The sequence below is a fragment of the Dromiciops gliroides genome, chromosome 3 (assembly GCF_019393635.1).
Source record: "Dromiciops gliroides isolate mDroGli1 chromosome 3, mDroGli1.pri, whole genome shotgun sequence".
Taxonomy (NCBI): Eukaryota; Metazoa; Chordata; class Mammalia; order Microbiotheria; family Microbiotheriidae; genus Dromiciops; species Dromiciops gliroides.
Genome location: NC_057863.1, coordinates 664,995,379 through 665,018,832, shown reverse-complemented (window position 1 = coordinate 665,018,832; position 23,454 = coordinate 664,995,379). Strand labels below are relative to the sequence as shown.

At 44.4% G+C, this 23,454-nt stretch overlaps 1 protein-coding gene across 1 annotated transcript; it reads left to right on the top strand.

The window, feature by feature from the left end:
• The first annotated feature begins 171 nt into the window (after positions 1-171).
• Positions 172-20,579, top strand: LOC122751848 (zinc finger protein 2 homolog). The gene is made up of 5 exons (XM_043999047.1): positions 172-453; positions 1,011-1,099; positions 11,625-11,751; positions 12,403-12,498; positions 17,888-20,579. The coding sequence occupies exons 1-5, from the start codon at positions 441-443 to the stop codon at positions 20,044-20,046; spliced, it is 2,484 nt and encodes an 827-aa protein (XP_043854982.1). The 5' UTR covers positions 172-440; the 3' UTR covers positions 20,047-20,579.
• The last annotated feature ends 2,875 nt before the right edge of the window (positions 20,580-23,454 follow it).

Genomic DNA, 23,454 nt, shown 5'->3' with positions numbered 1-23,454 from the left:
GCCAAGGGGGTTCTGCTGAGGAGGGAAGGGGATGGAGGGGGACAAGTGCTGGAGGCCTGGGGAAGGAGGAGCTCTCAGAGAGGACCAGGGCCCGGGGGTGGAGTCTGGAGGCCCGGGAGGAGGGAGAGGGGAAGAAAGGGGCCATCCCATTGGCCGAGGCATTCCACGTGACGGAGGGCAGGGCTTGGGGAGGAGAGGCAGCCCGGGTCCGGAGATCCTGGCCCTGGGTGTGATTGGAGCCGGGGCCTGGGGGGCGGGGCTCTGGGGACTAGGAGGAGCCTCCCAGCGTGGGCGGGCAGAAAACCCGGAGTGGAGACTGGGATCTCTCCGCCTCCTCCCCCCGGGCCGAGATCTCTCTGCCCCCTCCCCCCGGGATCTGAGATCTCTCCGCCTCCTCCCCCCGGGCTGAGATCTCTGTCTTCTGAAAACCATCTCTGCACATGCTAGCCCCAGGTAGGTCTGAACCCCCAAACCCCACTTCTGCCGGCTGCCAACTCCATCGTGGCTCATCTTCCCCATCTGACCCATTGGTGAGGGTCAGCCAGGCTGGCCAGGAGCAGGCCTCCTTCTTGGGCCTGGCTCTCTGGTCTGCCCCTTGCCTCTGCTTCATGTTGAGGCTCCCCTCACATCCCCAAGGTCCTGGGGTGCCATTCCCACTGTTACCATGGGGCAGCTGACCCACCTTCCCCTGTCACCCATAGTATCAGGTGGAGGGAGAGCGCTGAGTAAGGAGTCATGGAGACTCTGCCTGGTCTCCTCCCATTTGGGACCCCAAGCTCTTCCTACTTCTGGGGTCTCAGTGGGAGGATGGGGGAGGGGCATGAGGCCAGAGACAAGGAGTCTCCTCCTGCTCAGACCAAGTTCACTTCCAAGCCGGACCCTCCCTGCTCCCCTCTTTGGAAGTGCTCTGAGGCTCTAAGCTTTATAATCCTGGGCAGGTCAGCATCCAGCCTAGGAAGAGAAAACAAAGTCAATGTCTCCCCAACACCAAGATCCTTCTCCCTCCCCAGGTGAGCCTGCAGACAACCAAAGGCTATTCCAAGGAGAGAGCCTGGAGCCAGAGAGAATGACCCCGGGGACCCAGAGACCCCCATCCCAGGTGAGTGCAGCCCATCCACAGAGCTGACCAGCATCAGCTAAAGAGGAATCCAGCAGGGACGAGGAAGCTTTATCCTGTCAGATGGAAGTTGTCCTGTGCCGTGCTGTCAGCAGAGCAGACATGGTCCCCCTGGTTCTGCTCATTTCCTTCTGCCTCAGACCACCCCTTTCTTATTGAGTGTCCATCTTTTTTCATTTATACTTGGGCTCATATGTGTGGGATAGGTCATCTTGGGGATCATCTTGGGATCCTTTTTTCTTCTTTAGAAGACATTATAGCATCCCCCTTGTGCAATCTAATAGTTACAGAATAAGCTTGTGTTATTTAAGTTTCCTTTTTTTTTTTTTTTTTTTTTGGTGAGGCAATTGGGATTTAGTGACTTGCCTAGGGTCACACATCTAGTAAGTGTTAAGTGTCTGAGGCCGGATTTGAACTCAGGTCCTCCTGACTCCAGGGCCGGTGCTCTATCCACTGCACCACCTAGCTGCCCCCTCCTTTCCTTTATACTTGATGGTATTTGTGTTGGTCACTTTCAGAGGTTTTTTTTCTTTTTTTCTCATTGGACTTATTCCATAAAATTAGTCTTTATTCTGATGTTTCAAGTCTATGGCCTTTTTTTCTTTTTTTGTTAGAGTAAATATGTATATTCTGACATGGACTGTGTCTACTGTGTTCAGAATGTCTAGGCAGTTTTTTTGCTTTATTTCTTTCTTTATATTTTGCTTTATGTTCTGTAAATATTGTAAATTTTTTTTCTTTTTCTTTTTTCGTGGGGCAATGGCGTTAAGTGACTTGCCCAGGGTCACACAGCTAGTAAGTGTCAAGTGTCTGAGGCTGGATGCTTTATCCACTGTGCTATATAGCCACCCCTACCATTTTCTTTAAAGAATTTTAAGTCCTGGATTTCTGGGGTGGAGCCAAGATAGTGAGGAAAGGCAGTAAGCTTTCAGAGGAGTTGGAGAAGGCTTCCTGCAGAAGGGGGCATTTTAGTTAGGACTTACAGGAAGCCAGGAAGGTCAGTGGTCAGAGCAGAGGATGAGGACTATTCCAGGCACGGGAGACAGCCAGAGAAAATGCTGGGAGCTGAGAGATGGAGGGTCTAGTTAGTGAAGCATCCAGGAGCCAGCCCAGTGTCCCTGGATCCAAGAGTACAGGTAGGGAGAAAGGGAAGAAGACTGGCAGGGTAGGAGAGGGCTAAGTTATGCAGGACTTTGAATGCCAAATAGTGCTTTTTGTATTTCCTCCTGGAAGCAATAGGGAGCCACTGCAGTTCAGTGAGTGTGGGAGGGTGGTGACATGGTCAGACCTGTACTTTAGGAAAGTGAGTTTGGGGGCTGATGCACTGAATGTGGAGAGACTTGAGGCAGGCAGAGCCCCCCGCCCCCAGCACCTACTGTAATAGTCCAGGTATGAGGTAATGTGTGTTGTTGAAAGCTGATTGAGAAACTTTAATGTGCAGTATAAATGGGAGTGCTTATAATTCATGATTATTTTGTGGGGAAGAAGTAGGTCTGGGTAAGTTGGGAAGGTAACAGGTTAAAGGTCTTTGCCTCCTTCTCCCAGGCTTGGAAGAGTCCCTGAGATGTCTCTGGGGAGTCCTAAATCTGATTCAGTTTGGAGGTGGGAATCTGAGCTCAGATACCTAAGGTCAAAGGAAGGAGGGGTCTGCTTGGAGACATGTCTGCATTATTGGGGCAGGGGTGGTAGCCCTGAACCCAGGCCAGCAGACTAACCTGGGCTGGGTAAAGGGAGCTTTGGACATTCAGCCCTCCCCTACCTCACTCCCTCCCCACCTGAGCTAGATGGAGGCTGAGCAGGGTAGAGCCAAGTTTGGCCTTGAATGGCCAGGAAGGGTGAGGGGGTGGGGCAGAAGAGATATAAATAATGGGAGGGTTGGAGGATGGATTTCTGGAGCAGCCATTATCCACCTTCAGTCAGCTTTACCCAGACCAAGATGACATCAAAGAACCCAGAGTCTTTGGCCAGAAAAAGTAAGTCTGGGTCTCAGGTGCTCCCCTCCCCCTCCCCCTCCCTGGTTTCCACAGCCCCTCAGGTATCTGCCCCTCCTCCACCCCTCCTTTGGTAGATAAACCACCTCAGGATCCCAGAATGAAGCATTTTTCAGAATCTTTTTAGTCTGTGTCTCCCCTCCCCAATCTGTCCTCCTCCCTTCCTCCCATGAGAGAACTCTTCAGAGGCCTGCCCCTTCCACCCCTGAGGAGGCTGCCTGGTAGAGAGAGGGGAAGAGGGCTGCATTTGGAATTGGGCCATGGGTTCAAATTCACCTCCCCCTGGGTCGCACTTCTAGACTCTAGTAGTCATCCAGTCCTTTCCACTTGTAATGTCCTTTGAACCTCACAACAACCTGGCCAGGTAGGGGCTATTATCCCCATTTTACAGAGGAGGAAACTGAGGCTGAGAGGTGCAAAGACTTTGCCAGGGCCTTAGCTAGGACATGTCTCAGGGAGAATTCTTAACCGGGCCTGACTGACTCCAGGCCCAGGGCTCTATCCACTTAACCTCAGCTGCTAAGTCACTGAACCTCAGTCTTCTCATCTGTACAATGAGAGGGATGGATGGAGTGACCTCTAACTAGCCCTGTCAGGTTTCAAATATATGTGTGTTCCTGTGATCTGGAAATCAGCTCAGAAATAAACTCATGCATGTTCCGAGCTGGAGTCAGTAAATGTTCTTGACTTTCCCGACTGGCTGTAAATCTGACCCAAGCTGGAATCCTGGGTGTTCTTAATGTCCCTGTGACCCTGGGCAGGTCATTGACTGTGCTGAGCCTTGTTTCCTCCAAGGTAACAGGGGGCATGTAGCCCAGGGCACTTGAACTGTGGCCTCCAGCCTTGGACACCATCTCTGGCCCTACTCAGTTCCCTGCTTCCCTGCTATTGTCTGCCACTGGGCAGCCACCCTGCCCCTCCCCACCAGCCCAGCCTGAACTGGGAGAAACCTTCAGACACATTTAGGGGCCCGGAAGGAAGCCCAATTCCAACCACCAACTTTCTGCCTTGCTCCACTTTTCCCAGGCTCAGTAGATTCCTCTGGTGTCTTTACTCTCCACTCCATGCCCTGCCCTTCTCTCAGGGACTTTCTCTGGCTTCCTAGTCATTGTCTCTCCCCATCATTAAATGAAAAAAACATGAAACTCCCTCTTCCCCTTGCCCCAGTACTGGCTCATTTTCTAAAATTGCTCCAAGAAGTCCCATTGGCCTTAGCCCAGGGCCTGGCACAGTGTATACTGTACCCCAGGAGCAGAACTCAACTTTCAAAGGTACCAAAGAGGCGAAAATGTGAATAAGAAAGAGAAAAGAACCCTCTGCATAGAAAGTTAGTATGGCCAGAGGAAGGCCCAAAACATAAACTCAGAGGGGGACAACAGTGATAAAAGGGCTGCACGTGAAGCCTTGAAAGGGAAGAGGAATTGGTCCTGAGACCAAAAAGCCTCTTGGAAGAGCTGGACAAGGAGCTGACAAAACCAATAAGAGGCAGGAGGGAAAGTGGGTAGAGACCTGGGGTTCAGTCAGCTTCCCCCAGCATTCACCCTATTTCTTCCTAGTCTGTAGCCTAATTCCCCTCTTGTTTTCATCCATAACAATCAAGGTCTTCCTAGGGGATCTCCTGGGAGTCTGACTTTCAAAACCTTTAGAAATGCTAATGACACCCCCAGGATCTCTCCTGCCCTAGTCCTTTGCCCCTCCCCTTCTACCCCTCCCATCTGCAAGGTTTTCCCTTTATTTCTCATGAATAGCCCATTGAGCTGTTTCTGAAACTCTAATTCTTAGATGTTCCAAACTGTTCATTGCAGGAGATTCTAAGACTGACAGCCCTAGTCCTGGGAGTTTACTCTCTAATGGGATGATAAGGGGGTTGTCACATAGTTTATGGATAGTGGGGAGATAACTGGAGGTGGAGGGTGGAATGCCCTGGTTTCTGGGAGTTGATGCCAGATCCCTGAATGTCGGAGCTAGCCTGGGTTTTGACAACATTCCAGGCCCTTAATCTCTCTTTTATTGGGGGGGGGGAGGCAATGGGGGCTAAGTGACTTGCCCAGGGTCACACAGCTAGTAAGTGCCAAGTGTCTAAGTCCAGATTTGAACTCAGGTCTTCCTCAATCCAGGGCCAGTGCTTTATCAACTGAGCCACCTAGCTGCCCCCAGGCCCTTAATCTCTTTTTGGGGGAAGGTGTCCCTGACAGCCTGGGTCTGAGGCCGGGCTGGGAGCCTGACTTCCTGAGTCTGACTCTCTATTGACAACAGGTACACAATTCTTCAGATCAAGCCTGTAGAGAGGACACGGATGGAAGGTAATCTCTGAGAGGAGGAAGGCAGTAGCAGCTGGGGAGGGAGGAAGAAAACCAGGGCAGGCCTGCAGAAGGGGGGATCTGAGAGCCATCCTGAAGGAAGCTAAGGCAGAGGGGGAGGGGAGAGCCCCCAAGCAGGAGGGAGCAGAGCTTGGGGTTGTTTTCTGTTTGGGGGAGGGAGGGAAAGGGAGGGAAGGGCTGGTGAGTGTAGTACATGCCTGGAAGGGGGAAAAGTAGAAGGATAGAGAGGCCTGCAGCAAAGCTGTGCTCAATGCTATGGCCTAGTTTTCCAATTTGTAGAATTGGGGTTTGGATTGGATGACACAATGTCCCATTTATACAGGACATGGGGTTTATCAAAGACTTTGTTTCTGGGACAGAAGCCATATTGTTACAGGAGACTGCCAAGTAACCTCCCCAGCATGAATATAACAAGGTCTTGGTGGAATTTGAAGTCAGGTCTTCCCTTCAGGGAGGCAGCTAGGTGGTGGCAAGGTAGATGGAGGACCAGTCCTACAGCATGTGAGACTCCTGAGTTCAAATGTGGCCTCAGCTGTGTGATCCTAAGCAAGTCACTTAACCTTGTTTGCCTCAGTTTCCTCAACTGTAAAACAAACTGGAGAAGAAAATGGAAAGCACCCTAGTACCCTTGCCAAGAAAACCCCCAATGGAGTCAGGGAGTGTTGTTCCTGCCTGAAAATGACTGAGCAACAAGTTCCTTTCAGCCCTCAAAACTCTCAAGTAACAAAAAACATACAATGCCCAGAACTTGTTTCATGTGTAACAACTGGACAATAATTATAGAAACCTCTAAAACCTTCTGAATTTCCTTAGACATGTTTTTGAGAAGTCTCATTGTTTGATTTGGTTATTGGCAAAGCTATCTGAAGTTGTGTTAAGATCAATTTTGGAGGAAATTTCCCAGCTGATTACCAGTCTCTGAAACACCTGAGGGACTTTACAAACACACTGGAAACTCTGCAGCTGAGACTTGCTAGCCTTGATCATCAGCATCCACACCTGAAAGACTTTCATTCCACAACTACACCCAGAGGACATCCCAAGAGTCATCTGAGAAAAGACTAACAAAGACTGAAATGAACATTTTCCTGTTTTCCTTTTCCCCATTGTATACACTGTTTATAATGTCCACTTACTAAGGGAGTGCCCCCTTTAGCCTTTGTTAATGTGTCTGTCGCTCAATGTTTTTTCTCTCTTCATTCCCTTTACTTTGTTAGTCATAAGTATCTGTAATGTTGTTGCTTCATGGAAGGAAACAATGTTTCTTCATGAAGCACAGGGTGGGAGTGTGAGAATCAGGGTGCCACCCCCTGCTAAGAAAGACATTGTGATAACCAGGGCAATGCCCTCCCTGAGGAGAAAGCATGTAACTAGTGTTGGAAAGCTGCCTGGCCTCTGGAAGTTACATCTATTCACAGAACCACACAGAAGACATGTCAATAAATGCTGCCAGTCAGTTAGCTTGGAGCTGTGTGTAAGGACCACCCCTCTTGAGGTCCAGCTCAGGAAGACTGGGAAACAATGATTTTTTGGTTGCTGGGACAAGCTCATGGTATCAGGAGGGGCAGACAGAGTAGACAGATCTCCTAACTTTCTGAACTCCATGTGTTCTTCCTCTCTCTTATACTAACTTCTAATATACTTTAATAAATGCTTGGGGCAGCTAGATGACGCAGTGGTTAAAGCACCAGCCCTGGATTCAGGAGTACCTGAGTTCAAATCTGACCTCAGACACTTGACACTTACTAGCTGTGTGACCCTGCACAAGTCACTTAACCCCAATTGCCTCACTAAAAAAAAATAAAACAAAACAAAAACAAAAATAAATGCTTAATGCCCAAAGGCTGGTGCTATAAGCTTCTAATTTAAGATGACCACACATTAGATTTTTAGTCATAACAGTTCGATTTTAAACATAACAACTTCAAGCTCTGTAATTCCAGGTAGGCCAGTGTCCACCCTAGGAAGAAAAGGCAAAAACAATGTCTCTCCCACTCTGAGACCCTTCTCCCTCCCCAGGCCAGTTTGCAGAAAATCAAAGTGTCTTCCAAGGAGAGAGCCTGGAACCAGAGAGAATGGCCCCAGGGACCCAGAGACCCTCATCCCAGGTGAGTGCAGCCCATCCACAGACCTGACCAGCATCAGCAAAGGTGGAATCCAGCAGAGCCCAGGAAGCTTTATCCTGTTACATGTACATTGTCCTGTGCCCTGCTGTCAGCAGAGCAGACATGGTCCTCCTGCTTCTGCTCATTTCCTTCTGCCTCAGGCCACCCCAGTCTTCCCTGGTCTCTCTGAATCTCTCTCATTTGACATTTCTTAGGTTGTCAGTGAGCATTTAGACAGGGACTCCTCTGTGCCAAGCACTGTGCCAACTTACTGGGGATGCAAAGGAAGGTTCAAACCATAACAGGCCCTGCCCTCAAGGGGCTCAGAGTCTCCTTGGGAGATAACATGGCAGCAGCTGGGTCCACACAAGGTCTCTACAGTATGAATGGGAAGCCCCCTCAAAGGGAAGGCCCAAGCAGTGTCAGGGACCAGGAAAATCTCATTTTCAGAAGGTGAGGATTTTGCTGAGATGTGAAGGAAGCCAGTGTTGGGGGCCTTGTGGCCTGGGTCTAGGGGATCCTTACAGGAGAGAGCAGAGTGTACACCCCCACCTGGGGAATCCAAGAGCCACATGAGCAGCCCACCTTTTTACCTGCCCAATGACTTTTGTTTGGCTTTGTTTTTTTAGTGAGGCAATTGGGGTTAAGTGACTTGCCCAGGGTCACACAGCTAGTAAAGGTCAAGTGTCTGAGGCCAGATTTGAACTCAGGTCCTCCTGAATCCAGGACTGGTGCTTTATCCACTGCACCACCTAGCTGCCCCAGCCCAATGACTTTTACTGGGTTTCAGCACCATAATGTTGGGAGACTTGTGACCCAGATCAGGAGGCAAGGTCACCCACAAATTGGAGGCTCATCACAAATCTTGTAAAATGAAAAGTGACTTAATAGGAGAGAGGAATATACGACCAGGAGACAGAATCACTGCTGAAAATCTGTCTCCCTGGGTAAGAGAAGACCTGGTCCTTTCTATGTTTACACACAAAAGCTGTGTGCAAAGCAGTTAGGAGGGGCAAGACCACTGGCAGGGAAACAACTGGTAAGGAGTGCCTGGGTAGGAATAGCACCCACCCTCATCAGTATGTCATCTTTGTTCCTTGCAGACCAGGGTCTTTTGTTTTGTTTTGTTTTTGTTTGTTTGCAGGGCATTGGGGGTTAAGTGACTTGCCCAGGGTCACACAGCTAGTAAGTGTTAAGTGTCTGAGGCCGAATTTGAACTCAGGTCCTCCTGACTCCAGGGCCAGTGCTCTATCCACTGGGCCACCTAGCTGCCCCCGACCAGGGTCTTTTTACTCAGCCACACCATATTCTTTTTTTTTTTTTTTTTTGCTGGGCAATGAGGGTTAAGTGACTTGCCCAGGGTCACACAGCTACTAAGTATCAAGTGTCTGAGCCACACCATATTCTTGAGATTGGAAGTAAAGCTGCTTTTCCCTTGGGAAAGTTTAATGATTCCTGAGGGTTTGGGGTCCCTCCTCCCACAACACCAGGGGGCCCAGGTGAGGAAGGGGTCAGTGCAAGCATTAGAAGCCCTTGGAAAGGCACAGATCAGGCAGTGGAGGTTCTTGGTCAAGGATCATCCAGGAGGCCCGTGTCCCCAGGTGAGAGAAGAGAACTGAGGTGCAAGAAGACCGGACAGGGTTATCTGGTGTCTGCTGTGTTCTGGGAGCCATATAAACAGGATCTCCCATGATCCTGTTGGGACATTTGTCAGGATCTTTCCTAGGGACAGCAAGAACAAAGGAGCACAAGTTACAGCCAGACTAAACTCTGGTTTAGCTATTCTCTCTAGAGAGAGACGCCCTCCTTGAGTGGGTGACAGACATGTGTGTCTCAGAGTTTCACAGTTGATGGAGAGACAGTCACCCCTCCTGAGTTATATGACCTAACCTTTGGGTAGGATGGGTTAGGTCATGTTATCATAGACAGGCTTACAAAGAGGTTTTAGATAAGACTGGGTTGGGGCACAGAGATACTAAAAGGTCCAATTTTTTTTATCATAAAAGTATTTTATTTTCTAGTTACATGTAGGGAGAGTTTTCAACATGTTTTGGGGGGAGTGGGGCAATGAGGGTTAAATGATTTGCCCAGGGTCACACAGCCAGTAAGTGCCAAGTGCCTGAGACCAAATTTGAACTGGGGTCCTTCCTCCTGAATCCAGGGGCAGTGCTCTATCCACTGGACCACCCAGCTATCCCTCAACATTTGTTTTTATAAGATTTCTAATTTTTCTCCCTCCCTAAAACAGCAAGCAGTCTGATATAGGTTATATATGTAAAATCACATTAAAAATACATCTGGGGCGGCTAGGTGGTGCAGTGGATAAAGCACCAGCCCTGGATTCAGGAATACCTGAGTTCAAATCCGGCCTCAGACACTTGACACTTAATAGCTGTGTGACCCTGGGCAAGTCACTTAACCCCAATTGCCTCACCAAACCAAAAAAAAAATACATCTGCATATGTTGTGAAAGAAGAATCAGAACAAAGGGGGAAAACCTCAAAAAAGAAAAAAGAAAGATAATATGGTTCCATCTGCATCTAGGTTTCACTGTTCTTTATTCTGGATGTGGAGAGCATTTTCCATCCTGGGACCTTTGGCGTTATCTTGGACCATTGTGTTGCTGAGAAAAATCAAATCTCTCACAGTCGATCATCACACAATGTTGTTGATACTATGTATGCAATGTACTACTGGTTCTGCTCGTTTCACTCAGAGTCAGTTCCTGTAAGCTTTTCTAGGTTTTCCTGAAATGCATCTGCTCCTTTCCTACAGCACAATATCATTCCATTCCACTGACGTATCACAGCTTATTAACCATTCCCCAATTGATGGGCATCCCGTTTTTTTTTTTCAGGGGATTGAGGGTTTAGTGACTTGCCCAGGTTCAAACTGCTACTAAGTGTCAAGTATCTGAGGCCAGATTTGAAATCAGGTCTTCCTGTATTCAGGGCAGGTGCTTTATCCACGGCGCCACCTAGCTGCCCCTATGGCTGATCTCTTGTCTGTTCTTCATCATTCTGCTTCTTCCCTGTTTGTCTTGACTCTTGGTGTCAAATGTTCTAATGTTTTAGGGTTCTGTTGTGATCATTTCTTTTTTTTTTTTTTTTTAGTGAGGCAATTGGGGTTAAGTGACTTGCCCAGGGTCACACAGCTTGTAAGTGTTAAGTGTCTGAGGCTGGATTTGAACTCAGGTACTCCTGAATCCAGGGCCGGTGCTCTATCCACTTCTCCACCTAGCTGCCCCGTGATCATTTCTTTTTCACAAATAAACTGTCAACATCTTATGAATAAGCTTGATCTCCAACCATAGTCAATAAAAATTCTATGGAAAATGTAATTTTTATTATAAGTGAATGAGTTCTCCTTTCCCCATCATAGTTACTCTTATTTTTATGTAACTAAATATTAAAATCAATGAATATATTCCTTTAACTAGTGAAAGCAATTATAAAGCAAAGACATGAAATTGGTTTTGGTTATGACACATCATACCTGGTGTTACCCCAAGCCCTTACTATTCCAATGCATAACTTTTCCTCACTTTGCTGGAAAGCGATTCTCATAACTCTTACTTCAGGGCAGATTGTAAGCAATATTTCTTTCTTTGTTTTCTCCTTAGTGATGACTAAAAATATTTTTTCTCCCCAGAGTATACAATATTTGCCAACTTCTCATAAATTCTTTATAAAATTTCCTTAGCATATCCCTTATGACATGTAACATAGCCCTTGTGTTGAGGAGGAATTTCATATTACCTTGCTTTCTTCTCCCTAGGCTCTGATACTTCACTCCCAGAACCCATAACTTCTCCCTGAGCCTATGGGGAGAAACATTCCATAGTAAGAGCTTTATTCAACTTTTATCATTCTAACATGGTTCTCACTTCAAATATAAAATGCTTTCCTCAATATTCCACTGGGCTCTTGTTGCATATGGGTTCAATGGTTGTTGCTGCCTCTCATAAATATGTGAGTTTTGGGCAAATGCCTTCTGTGCTTCTGTTTCTTCCTCTAAGTTGATGAGGGTTGGATTAGGTGAATTCTGATGTCTTTTTCAGCTCTAAATCATGTGACCTTTGGTGGTTTAGGAGTTGGTGACATTCAAGGATGTGGCTGTGGATTTCACCCAGGAGGAGTGGCGCCTCTTGGACCATCCTCAGAGAGAGCTGTACAAGGAGGTCATGCTGGAGAATGTCCAGAACCTGCTCTCTGTGGGTAAGGACCTTTGCCCCTGGTGACTGTGAGCTGCTGACATGGTAGCTCCCCGCTCCTCATCCTTCCAGGCCTAGCAAGTTTATCCTGATTCTTCCTTCTTTGTTCCCACAAATTCCAGTCCAGATGTTGGGAAAGGAAGGGAATGGAATAAGCATTTACATATACCTGCTCTATATCCAGCACTGGGCAAAGTGTATTGTCCTTATTGTCATTTGATCTTTGCAACATCCCTATGAGTTTGGTAGTATTATCATCCCCATTTCATAGGTAACAGGCAAAGAGGTTACAGAACTTGTCCATGGGGACACAACTCCCATGTGTCTGACACTGGTTTGAAATAATCTTACTGAGTCTAGGCCCTGGGTTCTTACCATTGCACTACCACAGCCTCTAATTTCTAGATAATCGAAGCTAGGCAGTGTGCCCATCCTTCTAGGAAAGAGGTAAATAAAGGGGATGTTTTCTGATGCCAAATGGCCTGTGTGACCTCAGCCTGCCTCCAAAGAGCCCAGCAATCAATATCTTGGGAACTGTCCTTGAGACATCCTGGGAACCATCCTGTCATCTCTGCTAGCATGTCTTCATTCCCTAAGGAGGACTAAATTGTGTATTTCTCCCACTTGTCATCCCTTCCTCATTCTTTATTCCTAGGACTTCCAGTTTCTAGAGAAGATTTGAGCTCTCCTTCCCAGGGAGGGGAATCACCAGGGATGGTAGGGCACAAAGGTCCAAGGATCTCCTGTCCAGGTGAGTGGCATAAAAGCAGGTGTATGTGGGCTCTTATCATAAGAGGTCTCCTAAGTGTTGTGGTGAAGGGAGTGCTAGACTTGTGGGCAGGAAGGGTTTAGTGGAATTGATCTTTAGATACATTTCAGCTGTGGGATCCTGTGCAAGTAACTGACCTTTAGAGCCCCAATTTCCTCATACAGGGGAGCAAGTCAAACTCCTGGGCCTTTCAGTTTCCTTTGTGGCATTTAAAATTATATGGGAGTGACCTGTTTCTGGCCCAAGTTGTAGGGAAACTTAGCTGCGGTTTCTAATATATTGGTACTTAGAAATTAGAGGCCATACCACCAGTTTGGGGCATTAAGCATTTATTAAAGCATATTAAATATTAGCAAATATAGAGCACATGACCCTAAAAGTTCAGAGGGGAAAGCGACAGTGGGCCTTGTGGCTGCTCCTTCAGAGTCCCAAGGCCAAGAGGGAGAGTCTGCGAGTGTAAGTTCCTCGAGGTCAGGGGGAAAGGCAGCCCTTACATAGTGCTTCAGGCTAATTGGCCAGCATTATCCAAATCTCCTGGTTCATTGGACTTGAGGGTGGTCTGGAGCAGTATGTGCTGAAGTCGGAGCCCAGAGGACAGGCCCTCTGGGGGCCAAGGCTTCTCAGGTAGGTGCGGATTTAACTTCCATTTTCTATATTCACAGTCCAAGGTCCAACGACATTTCCTTTGAAATTCTCCTGACTCTGGGGTGGTCTTAAGAAAGGGCAGACAAGGGGCAGCTAGGTGGCCCAGTGGATAGAGCACCGGCCCTGGATTCAGGAGTATCTGGGTTCAAATCCAGCCTCAGACACTTAACACTTACTAGCTGTGTGAACCTGGGCAAGTCACTTAACCCCAGTTGCCTCACTTAAAAAAAATAAATAAATAAAAATGAAAGGGCAGACAAGGCTCTCTGGGTCCCCTATGACCCCATTATTTGCTCACATCTTGTAGTTATAAAATTTTGATGGTGTAAGAAGTCATCATTTTGAACTTTGGGGCATCAAACTCTCCTGAAAGCCTCTCAAAATGGGCTGAAGGTGTCCATTTTGGATTTCTTCCTAGTATTTTTTCCTGTCAATAAACATTTATTAAGCACTTACTATGTTCCAGACACTGCTAAACACTAGGAACACAAAGAATGGCAAATGATAAGCCTTGCTCTCAAGGAGTTCAGTCTAATGGGGAACACAACATGTAAACAAGGATCTACCAACCCAGTGTATTCAGGATAAATTGGAGCTAAGCAAGACAGGGAAGTCCCTATAGGTGAGGAAGACAGGAACAGACTTACTGTAAAAGCAAGAATTTTAGGTTGTACTTTAGGGAAGCCAGAGCAAGCATGAGTGTGTAATTTAAAATTCTAAATGTGGGTTCTAATCTGTCCCCCCAGTTTGGCAGGGAGGGGGGTAACTGACTAAAATCAATGATAAATGAGTTTAGGTTTTTTGTTTTTTTTTTTTTTGCGGGGCTATGGGGGTTAAGTGACTTGCCCAAGGTCACACAGCTAGTAATTGTCAAGTGTCTGAAGCGGGATTTGAACTCATGTACTCCTGAATCCAGGACCGGTGCTTTATCCACTGCGCCACACAGCTGCCCCCAAGTTTAGGTTTTCTTAAGGGTTTATTGAAAGATAGTAAAAGAAAGAGAAAGATTGAGAACAGGTTTCCTATAACCTGGCGATCCTAAATTTACTATGCTCCCACTTCTGCAGTCAACTGCCACCATGCCAAAAAGGCAGAGCTCTCTCTCCAGTATCTGCTTCTTCCTTCCTGTTCCCCTCCCAGAAATGGGAGGTTCTTCAAGCTGATTGACTAGTGTCATTCAAATTCATTAAGTACCCTTAAGCACTAGCCAGATGTGCTTACAATCTAGTTAACTAGAAGTCAGTCTGCAGTCAGTCACCTTATCCAATTCAGTCAATTTAAATTAATCTCCAGGAGCAGCTAGATGGTGCAGTGGATACTTATTGTTCTAGGAGAAAAATATATGGCAAAGAAACCTTGGCAGTTCTTTACTGCATAAGGTGCCATTAAATAAATTTTAATAAACATTTTTATTTTAAAGTTTTGAGTTTCAAATTCTTTCCCTCGCTGCCTCCCTTTCTCACACCTTCCCAGAGGCAGACATGGGCAGTTATATAAAACATTACCATATGAGTCATTTTATGTAAGGAAACACAAAAGAAAAAAATGATATAAAGTAGAAAATATCATGTTTTAGTTTGTTCAATATCAGTTCTGTCTTTGCGGGGTGGACAGTATGCTTCCTCATTAGTCCTTTGGGAGTGTCTTGGATCATTGTATTGCTCAGATTCACAGCTCCTCATCAAACATCATTGTCACTGTGCACAGTGTTCTTCTGGTTCTGCTCATCAGTTCCTAATAAAGACGCTTTGAATCCATCTTGCTTGTGATTCCTTATAGCACAATAATGTTCCATTACAAGCATCTACCACAGCTTCTTTAGCCATTCCCCAATTCATGGGCATCTATTTGATTTTCTTAGGCACCACAAAAAGAGTTGTTATAAATATGTTTTTACAAGTAGGTCTTTTTCCCTTTTTTGGGATGTCTTGGGATATAATGCTAGCAGTGGTACTACTGGATCAAAGGGTATGCATAATTTTTTAATCCTTTGGATTTAGTTCTGTAGGGGCCATATTTAATATGGGGAGAGTTAATTGGGTGGCTTACCATAATATTGGGGTTCAGAAAATAATGAGGGACCTCTAGGTTCAAAGCTTCCTCCCCTCTGAACTGCCCTTTTAGTTATTTCTCCCAGGCCAAAAAGAAAGGAACTTAAGAGCCTCTTTTCCACAAATAAATCAGGTTTTATTAAAAGTCAAGGACAAAGGAATAGAGAAAGAGGAAAATGGATCATTTCCCTGGCTCTAGCAAAGGCTGTCTCAAAACCCAAACTCACTTTCAGCTCAGCTCATTCAAAGAGCTGGATTTTATTAACTCACCACCAGGGGCCTGTCATTTCTATGGCAGCCAGTCTCCAGTCTGCTCCGACAGCTCCTCCAAGACCAGAGAGAGAGAGAATTCCTGGTGGGGTCCCTTTTTCACCTTTTTCTCCCTCCCCCTAAAGGGAGTCTTTCAAGTTGTGTGGCTGAGGCTGGTCCCCTGTTGATGAAGCTGTCCACAGCCTCTGAGGGCATGCCTTCTCAGGGTGGGCCAAGTTTAGTCTAGGTCTGACAGGGTGGGCCAGGTGTGGCTCAACATCTAATCCTCTTAAGTGTGTACTTAGTAGTTTCTCATTCATACCCAACTCAAACACTCCTAAATCAGGTTAGGTTAGGGACACCAAATGGAGGAATAAAGGACTATAGTATACAGTTGGAGAAGCCAAAAGAGTATGGCTTCTAGTATAACAACTCCCTATTAGACAACAAATGCTTTTTAACATGGAAATTGTCTTGTAGAAATTAGACATAGGCACAAATCTCACACCTTATACCAAGATACAGTAAAAATGAGCACATGATTTAGATATAAAGGGTGGAACCACCAGAAAATTGAGAAAGCAGAGAGTAGTCTGTCAGTTTTGTGGACAGGAAGATCTTATGCCCAAATAAGCAATAGAGAATATCATGACATGCAAAGTGAATCATTTTGCTTACATTAAATGGAAAAAATGCTTGCAGAAGCAAAATCAATGTAACCAAGATTAGAAGGAAAGCAGAAAGATGGGAAAGAATTTTTTATAACAAGTGTTTCTGAAAAAGGCCTTATGTCTCAAATATAAAGAGAACTTAACCAAATTTATAAGGACACAAGCCATTCCTCTATTGATAAATGGCCAATGAATATGAACAGGCAGTTTTTAAGGTCAGGAATCAAAGTTACATGTATTCATATGAAGAAGTCCTTTAAATCACTATTGAGTAGAGAGGTGAAAATTAAAAGAACCACCTGACACCTCTTAGATTGGCTAGTATAACAGAAATGGAAAATGATAAGTGTTGGAGATGTGGGAAAATTGGAACACTAATGAATTGTTGCTGGAGTTGTGAACTGATCCAAACCCTGTCCAGAGCAATTTGTAACTATACCCAAAGGGCAATAAATCTGTGCATAGTCTTTGACCCAGCCATACTAAGTCCCTATGCCATAGGGATCATGAAAAAGAGACCTACATGTACAAAAACATTTGTAGCTGCTTTTCTTGCAGTTCCAAATAATTGGAAATGGAAGGAATGGCCATGGATTGGGGAATGGCTGAACCAGTTGTGGTATATGAATGTAATGGAATACTGTTGTGCTAAAAGAAATGATAAACAGGCAGATTTAGAAAAACCTGGAAAGACTTAGGTGGGCTAAAGCTGAGTGAAGTGAGCAGAACCAGGAGAACGTTGTCCATAGTAACAGCACCATTGTGGGATGATCAACTGTGAAAAACTTAGCTCTTCTCAGCAATACTATGTTCCAAGACAACTCCAAAGGACTCATCGTGGTAAATGCTGTCCACATCAAGGGAAAAGAACTGTGGACTCTGCATGCACATTGAACCATCCTACTTTTACTTTTTTTTTTGTCTGTCTGTTCCTGCGATATTGGGGCAAGGAAGGAGACCTGCAGCCTCCCTCAAACAGAACAAGATTTATTTTAACAAGAATAAACTTTAAAAAAACCACAAACAGGATCAGTAGGATCAAGGGAAAGGAAATAAAATGGGGAAAGGGAAATTATACAACCTGAAAAGATACCACCGCCCAGGAATCAGCTGAGAATACGCAGGAGAACTGTCGCCTTCCAGCATCCAGCTAGAATGCCCAATTCTCCTCTCCCAATCCCAGAAAAACCCCACACAGCCCCAGCCAATGGGATGGCTGCTCTGACAGTCCCATGACTGCCCTCACTAGGCTTCCAATCATTATAATTTTGCCAGGCCCATGTAGGTGTCAGCAAGTGGTGATGATCACATGAGGTGCCAGCGCCCTGGCAATGGCTACAACAAGTGGGTGGAGCACTGTGTGGTTTGCAGAACCCCAGGCCAGTGTGCGCGAAGGCATAAAAATCTCAAATAACAGTTAATTCTTTACAATTGCTTGCCATTTTGGGAAGGGGGAAGGAAAAGGATGGAGGGGAAAAAATTGAAACACAAAATTCTATGGGAAATAAATTTTGAAAGCTACCTTTATATGTAAAGGGGAAAAAAAAAACCTATTTCCAAAATAAAATAATCCATTTTGCAGGTGTTTCCAAAGATTCATTCTGCCTATTTAAAATTTCTTTAATTTGCCTGAGGAAAATTCTTCATTTTGAATGTGGAAATAGAATATGAATAAGTTTACATTATGCCACATGAGAAAAGAACATGTATTTAGGTGAATGTATGTTTCTGTTAATATATAATTGTTTTCTTCAGGTGGAGAGACCAGGTTGGAAGTGAAGAAGATGGCTACAAAGGTGAAGATTTCCATGGAAGAATTTGGCCAGCATAGATTTGAGAGTGATGGTGCCTGTAACTTCAATTTGAAAGAAATCTGTGACACTGAAATCAAGGTGGGTAAGAGTATCTGCAAGTTTGGTGAAATTGAAAAGGTATTCACACAGTCTTCAGTCTTAAATAACAAGAAGAGAAGGACTTCATGGAATGAATATTTTCAGGAGAGTGAAGATAATAAATGGTTTCCTCAACAACTAGAGCCTTTTAAGGCCCAGAACAAGTTTCATCAAATGCTAAAGTACAAAGGTAATCATCGGGAAATGGCTTCGAATTTGAATTCTGCTCTCATTGGACATCAGAAAAGTGACAGAAGTGGGAAGGGCTTCAGTCAGAGCTCTAAGTTCATTCCTCTACAGAAAATTCACATTAGAAAGGAACCTGTTGAATACAATGAATGTAAAGCAACCTCATCGGATCAATCGTATCTTCCTTGGCATGCTAAGTTTTATGATGGAAGGAGAAGACATGCAGTTGATTGTTGTGGATTGGCCTTTGGTTTGAACTCAGATCTTATAAGGCATCACAACATTCACATTGGAAAAACATTTTATAAATGTAATCAGTGTGGAAAGGCTTTCACAAAGAGCTCCCATCTTGTTGTCCATCAGAGAATTCATACTGGAGAGAAACCTTATGAATGTAATCAGTGTGGAAAGGCTTTCACAAAGAGGTTCAATCTTACTCAGCATCAGAGAATCCACACTGGAGAGAAACCCTTTGAATGTAATCAGTATGGAAAGGCTTTCACAAAGAGCTCCCAACTTGCTTCACATCAGAGAAGCCACTCTGGAGAGAAACCTTATGAATGTAATCAGTGTGGAAAAACTTTCACAATAACCTCCAATCTTGAAGTACATCAGAGAATCCACACTAGAGACAAACCTTATGAATGTAATCAGTGTGGAAAGACTTTCTCACAGAGATGCAGTCTTGCTAAGCATCAGAGAATGCACACTGGAGAGAAACCTTATGAATGTAATCAGTGTGGAAAGACTTTCATAGAGAGGTTCAGTCTTGCTGTACATCAGAGAATCCACACTGGAGAGAAACCTTTTGAATGTAATCAGTGTGGAAAGGCTTTCACAGCGAGCTCCAGGCTTGCTGCCCATCAGAGAATCCACAGTGGAGAGAAACCTTATGAATGTAATCAGTGTGGAAAGGCTTTCATAGAGAGGTTCAGTCTTGCTGTACATCAGAGAATCCACACTGGAGAGAAACCTTTTGAATGTAATCAGTGTGGAAAGGCTTTCACAAAGCACTCCCAACTTGCTTCACATCAGAGAAACCACACTGGAGAGAAACCTTATGAATGTAATCAGTGTGGAAAGACTTTCACAATAAGCTCCAGTCTTGTTTGCCATCAGAGAATCCACACTGGAGAGAAACCTTATGAATGTAATCAATGTGGAAAGTCTTTCAAACAGAGCTCCCATCTTGCAGCACATCAGAGAATCCACACTGGAGAGAAACCTTTTGAATGTAATCAGTGTGGAAAGGCTTTCATAGAGAGGTTCAGTCTTGCTGTACATCAGAGAATCCACACCGGAGAGAAACCTTTTGAATGTAATCAGTGTGGAAAGACTTTCACAAAGAGGTTCAGTCTCACTCAGCATCAGAGAATTCACACTGGAGAGAAACCTTTTGAATGTAATCAGTGTGGGAAGGCTTTCATAAAGAGCTCCCAACTTGCTTCACATCAGAGAAACCACACTGGAGAGAAACCTTATGAATGTAATCAGTGTGGAAAAACTTTCACAATAAGCTCCAGTCTTGTTTGCCATCAGAGAATCCACACTGGAGAGAAACCTTATGAATGTAATCAGTGTGGAAAGGCTTTCAAACAGAGCTCCCATCTTGCAGCACATCAGAGAATTCATACTGGAGAGAAACCTTATGAATGTAATCAGTGTGGAAAGGCTTTCACAGTGAGCTCCAGTCTTGTTGCACATCAGAGAATGCACACTGGAGAGAAACCTTTTGAATGTAATCAGTGTGGAAAGACGTTTAGAAAGAGGTTCAGTCTTACTCAGCATCAGAGAATTCACACTGGAGAGAAACCTTATGAATGTTATCTGTGAGAAAATGCTTTCACCCTGAGATCCAGTTTTGCTCAGCATCAGAGAATCCACAGTAGAGAGAAACCTTATGGATGTTATCAGTGTAGAAAGACTTTCACAGTGAACTCCAGTCTTGTTGCACATCAGGGAATCCATACTGGAGAAATCTTAGGAATATAATCAATGTGGTAAAACCTTCATGTAATACTCACATTATATAGAAATCTTATCACTGTTATGAATTAGAAAATGCATTCAGTTGTCATTCAGAGCTTCCTCAAAATTAGTGAATTCATTTTTATGTTTTTGTCATTTATTTAGAATTTTATTTTCCCCCCAATTACATGTAAAACCTATTTTAAAGTCCATTTAAAAACTTTGTGTGTTTCATATACTCAAAGTTCTATGGGACTGTGAATACCCTTCGACCCAGTAATACCACTACAAGGTCTGTATCACAAAGAGATCATAGAAAATGGATGTGACGAGTAAAAGTAAATGTGTGTGGTCACCTATCCCCTGTGTGGGGAAAGCTAACTAGGACAACAGTTTAACAGTTTAGGTAGTAAACATTTATTAAAATATATTAGGGATTAGTGAAGAGAGAACAAGTGTCACTGATAAAATAGGAAAAAATAAGCAAACCTATCTACCCTAGAGGAGAGGTCAGAGTTCACACCCCTACCTGGTTCTTCTACCAACTCCCCAGAAGGTTCCAACCACCAACTGACAAAACCAACCACCTTTCACACTGCTTCAAGCTGATTGCTTGAGGGTGGTCTCATATTGATGTGAGGTAGCTTCCAGACTCTGAACCTTAGAAAGGTCAATCTATGCTCTCTCAGCAGGGGGTCTGTGGTAATCAAGGGAAATCAAGGGAATGCCCATTAATGGGGGAATGGTTGAACAAGTTATGGCATATGAATGGAATGGAATTCTGTTGTACTCTAAGAAATGATGAGCAGGCAGATTTCAGAAGAACCTGGAAAGACTTAAGTGGACTGATGATGAGTGAGATGAGCAGTACCAGAATAACATTATACACAGTATCATCAACATGATGTGCTGATCAACTGTGATAGACTAGATTCTTCTCACCAGTACAACGGTACAAGAAAGTTCCATAGGACTCATGATGGAAAAGGCTCTCCAAATCCCGGGGGGGATGGGTGGGGGGAGTGGGGGGGTGAAGGGAAGAAATGTTTAATATGGATGCTGATTGAACCATACTCTTTCTTTTATTTTTGGTGCTGTTGTTTTTCTTTTTGTAGGTTTTTCCTTTTTTGCTCTGATTCTTCTCTTATTACATGACTAATGCAGAAATATGTTTAATGTCATATATCAGATTACTTGCTGTCTAGTGGGGGCGGGGGGGAGGGAGAACAATTTGAAATTTGAACTCTTTTATAAACAGGTGTTGAAAACTAAAAGAAAATTGATGTCAAAACATGTATTTTACATGTAATTTGGGAAAATAAAATTCTAAATATATATTAAAAAAAGAAATGATGGGCAGGCAGATTTCAGGAAAACCTGGAAAGATTTAAGTGGACTGAGGCTGAGTGAGTTGAGCAGAACCAGGAGAATATTTTACACAGTAATAGCAACAGTGTGTGATGATCAACTGTGATAGACTTGGCTCTTCTCAGCAGTTCAATGATCCAAAATAATTTTAAAGAACTCATGACAGAAAATGTTCTCCATATCCAGAAAAACAACAACAAAAAACCTTGTAGATTCTGAATGAAGATTGAACCATACTCTTTCTAGTTACTGGTTTTTTGTTTTTGGGGGGGTTTTGAGTTTTTTACCTTGTGTTCCCATTCTTCTTTTACAATGTGACTAATGCAGAAAGATGTTTAATTTGATTGTACATATATAACCTATATCAGATTGCTCTCTGTCTTGGGGAGGTAGGAAGGGAAGAGAATGGAGGGAGGGAGAAAAATTTGGAACTAAATATCTTAGGAAAACAAATGTTGAAAACTTTTTACATGTAATGAGAATATTTTTAATAAAATACTTTTTACTATTTAAAAAAAATAGTGTTCCAAATTCTCTTCTTCCTTCCCTCCCCACCTGCCTTTAAGAAATCAAGCAATTAAAAATAAGTTACACATGTGTATTTATGCAAAATATTTCAACATTTGTCTGGTTGTCAAAAAAAGCAAACAAAAAAAAACTTCAGGAAAAGACACATCTCTCTGGAGATGGACCTCATTTTTCATAAAACCTTCAGAGCTGACTTGGATCACTGCATTGCTGAGAATAGCCAAGTCATTCACAGCTTACAATATTGTTGTTACTTTGTATACAGTACATCTCCTTTTGCATCAGCTCATATAAGTCTTTCTAGGTTTTTCTGAGAGCATCCTGCTCATCATTTCAGTTCCCATTACTCACTGAATTCCCCTCCATCCTAATCCCTGCCTATGTCATTTACTCTATTCTCTTATCTCCTTTCACCCTTTCCCTCCTCAAAGGTGTTTTGCTTCTGACTGCCCCCTTCCCCAAGCTGCTGTCCCTTCTATCACCCTGCCCCCCCTTCCCATCTACTACTTTGTCTAGAGGGGAGTGGATTTCAACTTGAGGTAAATGGTCCATGGCTTCAGCCCTGATTGATGATAGTCTCTTGAGAACTCTATGAAAGTGTTCAGCCCATGTCTCCAGGACCATGTCCTCAGTAATCAATGTGGCTCCATCATTCCTGAGTAGTTGAGATGCACCATAGGTCTTTGTTATGATTTTTTTTCAAGTTGTCTCAAGTTTCATTTAACATGAGGGGAGAAGGAAGAAACTCTCTGGGGACAAAGGAAGTAGGTTACTATATATCAATTTTCTTTTTCCCCAAAACACCTGATGAGAACATTTCTGACTCAGATTCAGGGCCTGCTGGTCAGCTTCCAACCTTCCATTTTGCCTGTGTTCCTAAGTGCAGCAGTTGTGCCCGTGTTCACACATGCTGCTGCCCCAGTGGTAAAGTTGTGCATTTAGGATTCGAGGGTCAGGTCTGGAGCTCAGCCACTAAAGAAGTAGTTCAAGGGGTCATCTTTTTTTTCTGACTTGAGCACCGACCCCAGAAGTTATCCCAAATATGGCACTTGCTGCAGCCATGGAGAACATACATTTCCCAGCCCTTCACATTCCCTCAGCAACCAATTCAGGTAGGAAAAACACAAAGTGGTCGGCAGATGCCAGCAAGCCAATAGCGGCACCCATCTTGGTGGTGACATAGGTCTTGCATTGGCATTCAGTGCCATGGGGACATCCCAATATTCCTTCACCAGCACAGATGCTATGATCTCTTTTCCTGCCCCAAGGGCAGCTACTCCAAATCCTGGGAGAGACATGCATGCTCCTAAGTCAGGGTCTGACATGGGTGTAAAGAATTAATTGTTATTTGAGGTTTTTATGCCTCTGCGAGCACTG

What these genes read in the sequence shown, in the direction of transcription:
- LOC122751848 (XM_043999047.1), top strand. An exon ending in CCCAGAGACCCCCATCCCAG is followed by an intron (nt 1,100 to 11,624) that starts GTGAGTGCAGCC and finishes TTGGTGGTTTAG; the next exon opens with GAGTTGGTGACATTCAAGGA. An exon ending in TCCAAGGATCTCCTGTCCAG is followed by an intron (nt 12,499 to 17,887) that starts GTGAGTGGCATA and finishes TGTTTTCTTCAG; the next exon opens with GTGGAGAGACCAGGTTGGAA.